The sequence below is a fragment of the Amphiprion ocellaris genome, chromosome 16, assembly GCF_022539595.1.
Source record: "Amphiprion ocellaris isolate individual 3 ecotype Okinawa chromosome 16, ASM2253959v1, whole genome shotgun sequence".
NCBI lineage: Eukaryota > Metazoa > Chordata > Actinopteri > Pomacentridae > Amphiprion > Amphiprion ocellaris.
The window spans coordinates 7,663,603-7,673,720 of NC_072781.1; the positions used below are offsets into that span (position 1 = coordinate 7,663,603).

The 10,118-nt window shown below is 39.7% G+C and overlaps 2 protein-coding genes across 2 annotated transcripts; one reads left to right on the top strand and one right to left on the bottom strand.

Moving 5' to 3' along the window:
* Nucleotides 1–1,051: 1,051 nt before the first annotated feature.
* ppp2r2d (protein phosphatase 2, regulatory subunit B, delta) lies at nt 1,052–6,060 on the top strand. Its single transcript, XM_023267691.3, has 10 exons — nt 1,052–1,214; nt 1,409–1,483; nt 2,007–2,104; nt 2,202–2,367; nt 2,477–2,589; nt 2,687–2,864; nt 2,975–3,139; nt 3,389–3,558; nt 4,117–4,208; nt 4,379–6,060. Exons 1-10 carry the CDS (start codon nt 1,208–1,210, stop codon nt 4,656–4,658), a joined length of 1,344 nt encoding a protein of 447 aa, XP_023123459.1. The 5' UTR covers nt 1,052–1,207; the 3' UTR covers nt 4,659–6,060.
* A 91-nt stretch (nt 6,061–6,151) lies between these two features.
* Nucleotides 6,152–8,832, bottom strand: bnip4 (BCL2 interacting protein 4). The gene is made up of 6 exons (XM_035946996.2): nt 8,674–8,832; nt 8,123–8,288; nt 7,976–8,036; nt 7,542–7,648; nt 7,032–7,181; nt 6,152–6,766 (listed from the first exon to the last, which is right to left on the bottom strand). The coding sequence occupies exons 1-6, from the start codon at nt 8,714–8,716 to the stop codon at nt 6,724–6,726; spliced, it is 570 nt and encodes a 189-aa protein (XP_035802889.1). The 5' UTR covers nt 8,717–8,832; the 3' UTR covers nt 6,152–6,723.
* Between the last annotated feature and the right edge of the window lie 1,286 nt (nt 8,833–10,118).

The following is a 10,118-nucleotide window of genomic DNA, read 5'->3' on the forward strand; positions in this document are numbered from 1 at the left end:
ATGGAAAACTATTCACTATTTGAGGAAAACACTACAAAATGATTCATAGCGTACAGGTAAAATGCTTGGCTGACTGTGTGAGCACTAAATATTTGAAAAGAATAACAAATAATGCAATATATTTACCTTTTTAAAACGATTTGCAAAAAATATTAAGATCAGTGTTTGTTTTGCATTGCCAAAGCAAAAACTGTTTCATATTTTACATCAAAACTCAGACAGATTTTCCTTAACTTCGTATTATAATAATAACTTACTGCACTGATATATTTATTAGAATAAACTGCTGTGGAGGTCAGGACTCTGTTTCATGATTTAGTTTACTTACAAGCCAAAAATCTAAGACTAAATTGTTGCATTTTAGCATCATTTATGTTTACTTTCAGCAGACTTGCTTGAGTAGAAGGATAGAAAAAGCCTCTTTTAGTGTGTATGAAATAAAAACTGAAAAGCATATTGGAATTGGAGGAGGAAAACTTAAAAGAATTTTCATTATTTAGCCACTAGATGTCACCAACTGACCATCCAATGCAAGCTGGGTACTTGATAGTGTCACACATTTTTGAGTGACACTTTATTCAAAAATGACTCCTAATATTTAGCAAATAACAAACAATAAGTAATAAACATTTTTTGTAAAAGTGTTTGTTATCAGGAATTGGGTAACTTTTTTTCATGTAGAAATGTGTTTACTCATATTTTAGGAATCTCATAATCTACCTTATAAGAATATGACTAGAAAATAGTTCAGGTTTATATGTTTTTATTTATTTATTTATTTTTTTAATGTTATTTAGTTTATTTCAACTTTAATCAGAATACTTAGCCAGTGATGTGTACATGTGATTTGTCCCACTCATGGGAGGACAGCTGGACTGGCTTTGAAAGACTCCATGTGCAGGTATTAACGTGCAATTCAACGAAATAAAGTCTGAATGCACAGAAAACACAGTCTAAATGCACATTTAGTGGTGTGATGCTGAGGAGGATGGATGGAGCCAGGATGTGGCATGTGTGCATGACGTCATTTCTCCATGTACTGTGCGCCATTTTGGAAGAAAAAAATCACGGATAATTTCCGTGGTCTTGACAGATCTGGACCCGAGTCTTCACACTGATTGTTGGATGCTATCTCTTTCCCCGAGCAAGCCGCATTGATTGATTAGGTATTGCAAGCTGTGTACAGCAAGAGCTGCTAAATGAAGCAATGGCGGGTAAGCTACTTTTGGAGGGAGGAAAAGGATCCACCTCACTTGGTGTGTGTGATGGCCTGAATCTGCAAGTTAGCTAGCCAACGTTAGCGCTGGCGAGCTAAGTTGCTAGTTGTCAAACTGTGTCACTGTCAGGTCATTTTGTCGCTGGGCGAAACGCGAAACGGACGCGAACTAACGCTGTGCTCTTCCTACAGGAGTTGCAGGAGGAAATGATTTCCAGTGGTGTTTCTCTCAAGTGAAAGGAGCGATAGATGAAGATGTTGCGGAAGGTATGTGGCTAGCGTTAGCAGTGCGGCTAGGCTAAAACGGTGGGCAGCTAGCTAGGTGGTCTGATGATGGTGCTCTGTGGGCTTCACATAAGGTGCACGATAGCTAAAGCTGGATGGACGTACGGGTTTTAGTGTAAGGCGGCTGTCGTGATTGCTATAAGTGTGTCTGTGGATCAGTAGCTCAAACGCCCTTCCCCTGTAAATTACTGTGTCGCTAGCTAGCTGTATGCTAGGTGGTGGCTAAACTATTAAAGGGGAGCGACCGTGTCCATGACGTCAATGTGCTGCGTCCATAAATTGTCGAGTGACATCATGCTTGTTTTCATTCATTCAAGATTGGGTGTACGTGTGGTGCGTGTTTACCTGTCACTGCCTAAAGTTACATTAAAGAAAATGTCACCTAGACCAGACTTATTCTGCAGTTCAACACATTAGCATGATTGTAGCTGTTTTCCCAACTATCACAGTAAAAGATCATACCTGCTTTTATGTCTCATTCATTCTAATTTGTGTCTGTTTCCAGCTGACATAATCTCAACAGTTGAGTTCAACTATTCTGGAGAATTACTTGCAACTGGAGACAAAGGAGGTCGAGTAGTGATATTTCAACATGAACAGGAGGTACGATTAATTCAAAATGACGGATGCATCATCTCATAAGTGTTGCAATCAAAATGATGGTGACCTGCGTTTTCTTAATTCTCGTTCTCTATTTCAGTCTAAGAATCGTCCACACCTGCGTGGGGAGTACAATGTCTATAGCACTTTTCAGAGTCACGAGCCAGAATTTGACTATTTGAAAAGTTTAGAAATCGAGGAAAAAATTAATAAAATAAGATGGCTACCCCAACAAAATGCTGCTCACTTTCTACTTTCAACAAATGGTAAGAACATTTTTTTATCTATTTTGATTATATGTGTATACATGAGTTTGAAATTGTGACGTATTTGGTGATTGTTCCTCACCTCTAAATTTTGTAAACTTTTTGACAGATAAAACTATCAAATTGTGGAAAATAAGTGAAAGAGATAAACGGGCAGAAGGTTACAACCTGAAAGATGAGGATGGACGACTCAGAGACCCCTTTAGAATCACCTCTTTACGGGTGTGTTTCATCACACGTCAGACCTGTCTCATTTTCTGACAAAAATGTTTATGATGTTTAAAGCATCTTATCTAAAAATGCATGTTGTTTGTTTCAGGTACCAGTACTGATGCCAATGGATCTCATGGTAGAAGCAAGCCCACGGAGGATCTTTGCAAATGCGCACACCTATCACATTAATTCCATTTCTGTAAATAGCGATCATGAAACTTACCTCTCTGCAGATGACCTAAGAATAAATCTATGGCACTTGGAAATCACAGACAGAAGTTTTAGTATCCTTTTTCCTCATCAGAAACAGATATTAGTTATGTGACTTATGTGGTTTATGCATAATTTGTGTCACAGACATATGACTGCTAGTTCCTTAACAGTGTGTTCCCAGATATTGTAGACATCAAGCCTGCCAACATGGAGGAACTGACAGAAGTAATCACGGCTGCTGAGTGCCATCCACACCAATGCAATGTATTTGTGTATAGCAGTAGCAAAGGCACCATCCGCCTGTGTGACATGCGAGCAGCGGCACTCTGTGATCGGCACTCAAAGTGTAAGTACCTCCACTGTACTATAGTTCTGCAGTGTTCAGCCAAGTAATCAATAAATCAATGGAAAACAGTATTTTCTTTAATATTTACATTTCCTCCACTACTTTTATTTGCTGTCGTTTTATTTTTGGCAAATTTTCTCATGCTACAATACAAATAGCTGTTTCTTTTTTTGGAGTCCTTTGAAGTCCCATCTGAGAATGATTTTTTTATAAAGATTTGTTGGGATTTTTCTTTCATTTTTTTTCAAGTCTTTGAGGAGCCTGAAGATCCAAGCAGCCGATCCTTTTTCTCTGAGATCATCTCCTCCATCTCAGACGTGAAGTTCAGTCACAGCGGACGCTATATGATGACACGTGACTACCTCTCCGTCAAAGTTTGGGACCTCAACATGGAGAACAGGCCAGTGGAGACGTATCAGGTGCGTAAATATGCTTATTCAAAGATTCAAACTGACATTAAACCTATTGGAGGAAAAAAAAATAGAAGCACTACTGTGTCCCAAAAATAACCTCTCTGATTCAAGTGACATCTTTTTAGGCTTGCGTAACACAATTTTTAAAGTGAAAAACACACAATTCTCCTTCTTTGATGAAGGCTGGAAGCGGTGTATTTTCCACCAAACATCAGCATTTCCCCAACGTATGTAACAATAAGCCGACAGCTGTAACCCCTCACCTGCAACCATTCTTTCACAAAGCCTGTCATGAAATATATGTATATTATATAATACATAAGCACAAGAAATCAGACAGAATTATACAGGGACATGATATATTAACAAATGGCATGAAAGCGTTTGCGACTCATAAATATTAGCCTACTCGTTCGCAGAAAAAAAGTCACTGTTCACTGAGATTAAAACTGTGAGTTAGACGTGCAATAGGCCAGTGACTATGTTTGCTGAATTAGCCCTTTTATGTTTTATAATAAGTGATGATGAGTGAATATTTAGGTCAAGCGATTTCTTTTATTTCAGGTCCATGAATACCTTCGCAGTAAACTCTGCTCCTTGTATGAAAACGACTGCATCTTTGACAAGTTTGAGTGCTGCTGGAATGGCAGTGACAGGTATGAGTCCTTGCTATATCACACGATCGTGTTTTTCTTGCTTTTAATGTGTATATTTTATCATTTTAGACAGTCTTCTTGGTTTATGTATTCAATTCCATCAGTGGTAACACTTTTGAATTCATCGAAGCAAATGCAGAAAATCAGTTGAATTTTGCTTTCTTCGTCAGTGCCATCATGACCGGCTCCTACAACAACTTCTTCCGAATGTTCGACCGCAACACCAGGCGGGACATCACACTGGAGGCGTCCCGGGAGAGCAGCAAACCACGGGCCACGCTCAAACCGCGTAAAGTGTCCACTGGCGGCAAGAGGAAGAAGGATGAGATCAGCGTGGACAGCCTGGACTTCAACAAGAAGATCCTCCACACTGCCTGGCACCCCAAAGATAACGTGATAGCTGTGGCAGCCACCAACAACTTGTACATTTTCCAGGACAAAATCAACTAGAAGATTTGGGGCTCCAGAGGATAGGGCTTTTACCGTACCTGTGTAGTTAAGCCTACTACTTGTCTATCTGTATAAGAAGAAACAGCCTTGTTGTCCTCCTGGTGAAGAATTCGAAAGCACGTGTCTACTTTTTTTGCCACAGGAGGTTGATCCATAGGCCTGTTTTATTTTGAGTCTGAGCTTAGGTTGTTTTTGCCTTTGGCACCAGGGCAATCAACATGCCCCCCTGACCCAGAAAGCCCTATTCGGGTCTAATTGACGGAATGGCACTCCCTAGAGGTCAAACTCTTGAACGTTGGTGTTTGTGTTGACATTTTAAGCCTTCATTTCACAATTTAACGACAGAACTCTCGGAAGTCCTTAAAATGACGTCTTGTCAAGGTTGTATCATCATTTCAAAGATTTTGGGCCCTCTGAAGCACGGATTAATGGCCGGTAAGCCTAACTGTAACATTCCCCCATTGGCCATGTATTCAGGCCAAACTACTGGTGGAAAAGGCCATGAATTTGGAAAGCGGACTTGTTTCTTTTCCTCTCCTCCCTTCTCTTATTTTACCCCAGTCAATACGGTGACATAATTTCACTGACTGTATCTACTCAAGTACACCTTGTCATCCACATAATAAAAGAAACTAAAACTACAGATGTGTTTTTAAATTTAGAAGTATGTATTAAAACATGTTTATTGCTTTGCATGTTTTTATGTTGTAGAGAGGTGGAAAAATGTCCAGTCACACCACTGTCTTTTGAGCAGATCTCAAGCAAACTTGTTAAGGAAATACTATTTGGGTGTACCAGTCTGAGAACCACTGTTGGAGACAACCGATCATGTGTTTGTGTCAAGAGATTAAGTTCTAGTTTTTGACCATGTTTTAGGATTGCAGGCTGGAAACTAAATGGCACAAGATAGGGTCCAGGACAAAGGGAATCTGCAGCCTTAATACCTACTTCTATCAGTGACAGCTACAAGTTATGTCCCCAAACGTTTTACAAACCTCATGTGCATTATTTGTAAATCCTATTTTATAGAGTTATGTCCTCATATTCTGCTGCTATACGTGGCTGTCTATGAAAACACATAAAGGAGGAAAATTGCACACCATACAGTTTATGTGATAGAGTGCCTCCGAATCATTTAACAAGTAGGAAATTCAGACAGGCCTCATACATGTGCCCTTATTCATTTATTAGGGATGTCGCCCAAATTTGACCTGCATATTGCAAATGTGGATCTTATCTCTGTAGTTGTGAATGCAGAAATGAAGGTTGACTACACAAAACATATACTGATAACATTAAAACACATAATAATGCATTGTCTTTGTCCATTGATTCCTAACATGGTGGCAATGTATTCACTTGTTTATTATTTTGACCAAAGTTCAATAAAATTTTAATTGTGTTCATCTGCATTTTTTCCTCTCATTCGATAAGTAAACAGCACCATGTTTCTACGTATTTAGTATAATTTGTAAATCCACTGAGGCCATGTATACACTTCCAACTTTTATTTAGTTTAGGATGAACAAATGGACCACATCTGTGCTTAATAAGCAAACAGTTGATTTTCATTACAGTAACATTTTACTAATGCACAACTGAGCAATCAGTAAGAGGCGCAATCACTTAAACATTAGGTTAATAATGCTTTGGATAAACAAAATTTAAAAAAATACTTAAGTCAAAACTATTTTCTTGATCCACTGCTGATCTAAAAAAAAAATGCAACAGTACGTTATTTTTAAATCAAACGTGATTTCAATTCAATCACAAAAATAAAAGGCAGAAACATACAATATTATTCAGTTCCCTAACGTGCAGATTTAAGGAGCAGAAAGCAGCAAAACAGTCATCTCCAGGACGACAGCAAAGAGCCGTGGATTGGTCAGTGCTGTGTTCAGAGGTGTACAATGACAGATCCTGAACTCTCCATGCTGGTGAGGACAATCAAATTGGACCACGTAACATGGCCATGTCTCCCTTGATCTTCTGAGGGTCCCATTTTAAGGCATGCTGAGATGGTTGTATGAAGGTGACGAGGTGTCGCAACACACCACCATCCTATCTAGTAGGTGTTATGTGAGGTGAGGCGCTTCCCGATATAGATTCTGGACGCAAGAAGACAACCATGTAAGAAAACTAGTTGAGACACATCAGAATTAAATGAGTCACTTGTATACTCTCAGGGTTAAATGCAACACCCTGAACAAGCTGGTTTACGTTGATCCTTGGTCTATATTGTCCTGTATGGTCATTTAATTATACAAAACATTTTCCTGATCCTGCTGCAACTGTTTCAAGAGGCTCCTATGTGTGTGTTTTTCTTCAGATACTGCAACGTTGCCAGAGTTAGAGATGTAAAATGATGCTTACCCCAAGCCGACGGCAAGTATGTGAGAAATGATTAATGAGGGAAGGAAAATCTTCAGAAAGTCAGGGGACAGAATGCCTCCCTTCTTCATGACGCTGGTGTTCCTGATGCTGAGAGAGGTCGAGCGCTTAGGGTACTTCAGCAGGAACTCCCTACAGAGAAGCACATTAATTTTTCATTGTTCTGAATCCATTAAAATCAGTGAGCGCCAGGTTAATGACATCCTGACACCTTTGCTCGCACAGACATTATCCTATTCTACAATTACAAACCATGAAGTAAATATGCTCAGGCTAATAGTGACTAGCAAAACAAAATTAACAATTTCCTATTCCTGTTATTTTCATCATCCGTGTAATCAAAACTATTTCTCTTGCTGCTACTGTGGTTTCAAATTGCACTACATTGTCATCACTGATTTGCAATCTAATCATGCAACTGCATTTTGTCTTAAATTTTAAAACAACAAACATAACTCCACTGAAATGACAAAATAAGCAACAGCAACATACTTTGGTGGACTGTTCTCAGGTCGACTAGACCAGTCCCAGATCCAATCAGCGTTTTTCTTCATCAGGTTCTCCACTTCCCTTCTCCTTTCTTGGAAGTCTTCATCAGACTAAAAACAGTAATTATGGAGCATCAAATGCTGTCAGAAAACACCATTAACTTGCCCATCACTGATCTTTATAAACAATATTACACAGTTAAATCTCATAAACAGACATGTTGACATGTCAGAGCAGGAAAAACACAGGTGGCTTAACAAACATTAGGTTAGTGAGTGTCCCATGAACACGTGACATGCACAAAAGCTGAACCTCTCCTAAAAGGAATGCAGTCTTCATTAATCAAACAGCACCTTTCCTGCTGTGACATGCTGAAATGTCTGTTATGAAAAAAGTAGATTTATTTATTTTAACCATATCAGTGTCTTCATATGTACCTGTGAGCTGTTTCCCTCTGAGCCCCTCCACATAAGAAGTGGGGTCTGCGCTCTGAGTGGGCTGCAGTGAAGAGAAAAATTTGCTCACTTGAATGCCATGACAAAAATGGGACGAAACACAAAATTCTTGCCCTTTCTGTCACAAACCTGTTGCACTGAGAGCTTCCCCTGGAGCTACTTCTGCCTGACTCATGCTGAGCGTCCAGCAGCATTTTCTCCAAGTCGCCCTCCTGGCTGGAGGAGGGGATGTGCTCCTGGCTCCCATGGTGGCTGGTGTTTTGAGAGCCACTGAAATGCAGCTCAACCCAGGAACCTTAAATCGAATATGCAGTCCAGTGAGAAATTACTGGCCTAGGACTACCACGCAGGCTGGACACAAAGAGGTACAATAAACTGATTTGAACTGTCCTTGGCCTGGAGGCATTTTGATTTTGCAATATTGCAAACAAGCCTCACTGACTATCAAGGACAGTGTTCTGCGCTACATTTCTAACCGCATGTTTAATAGATGGATAAATTAAAGCAGTGACATTAGGGTTAAGGCTAGCTAGTCAGGCAAATATCTCCACTGTTTACCTTCTCATGGGGGGAGGTGATTTAAGGTTAGTTACCCCGTGTTGCTTTTTTTTTTTAAACTAACGGCTAGCGCTAGCATCGACAATAATTAGCTGCTAGCTGTTTAGTCGTTGGTTCTTTACCTTGCAAACTCTCGTCAGACGAAACGTCCTTTTGGAGCGACATTGCGGTGGTATAATTCTTCTGGTTCACAGCTTTAGAGGCCTTAAATGTGAGTGAAATGTACGTGAGCAGCTGGCGCTCCAACTAGCACAATAACAATGACGCAACGTAGTGTTTACCTCAAAGCTGATTGGCTCAGAAAGGAGGGCACGAACGGTACGCAGGCTGAGCTCGTGGCTGCGAGCACGAGGAGCGCGCATGCTCGCACACGCTGACTGCAGAACATCAATAAACATGATTGCCCAAAGCACATTGTTGTTAAAATATTACCAAAGCAACCTTAAAAGTCCTTTTGCTCGTGACAGATTATTGTACATTTTGATCTGACCTTATTTATTACAGCAGTTTCACATATATGTCTGTAGATGGCAGTCATAGTTCATCTCCCTGCTGCTTCAAAACACAACATAAAGTAAACAATGGTGGCACAAATTTGAGCCCCCTTCTGGCTATTTAAACGCCCATTGTACAGTTATTTGGTCTGAAATAGCAAATATTAACATTTGAACTTTGAATCTCTTCACCCTCAGGGGCACCAGGGACTCCACTACCTACCTGGCTCTCCAACTTCCTCTTCCCCTCAGACTGAAAGGCTCCTAAACTGCATGCAGGCCAACTTAAACCTACAAACAATACCAATGAGCTGCACCCACATGGAGAGCAATGACTGTAAGTAACCTTCTGTCCATTACAATGCTTTGCAGTGTATGGAATTTACCAGCTATATTTAATAAGAAAATATAAAGACAACTTTATTATTGTACTATAATGCTAAACATTAAAGATAGAAGAATAAAGGCCTCATACATAGAGACAATATACCAGGCATGATGAATCTACATATAGATAATGTATATATATGACATAGTGAATTTGCATATGGATATAAGTACAGATATCACATGATGAGTAATGGATATGTATTTTACTGATTACAGTATTGTTTACATAAAAAGATATTATCATCCTTATTACTCCGCCAAGGAACGTGGTGGAGTTGTGACAATTGGCGTACGTTTGTCTGTGAATCTGTCTGCACAACATTTCTCAAAAATGGACTAATGGATTTGGATGAAATTTTTAGGGAAGTTCAGAAATGACACAAGGACCACCTCATTAGATTTTGGCAGTGATGCATCTTATAGTCTGAATCTACGGATTAGCTGAGGATTTCATTGGTATCATTGTGAGATAGCAGCACGGCATCACTGTAACTATGACAACAAGTGAAGACTATGTCAGCTGCCTGCTGATGATCACATGATTGCGATCCTACTACAAATCGATCCCTGCTGACTTACCGGTGTAAATGTCTGATAAATGGTATTATTATTCTCCTGCACAGTTTTGTTTACGTATTAACGAGACATTGTAATCCTGCACTGCCACCTTGTGGTCTGTTCAG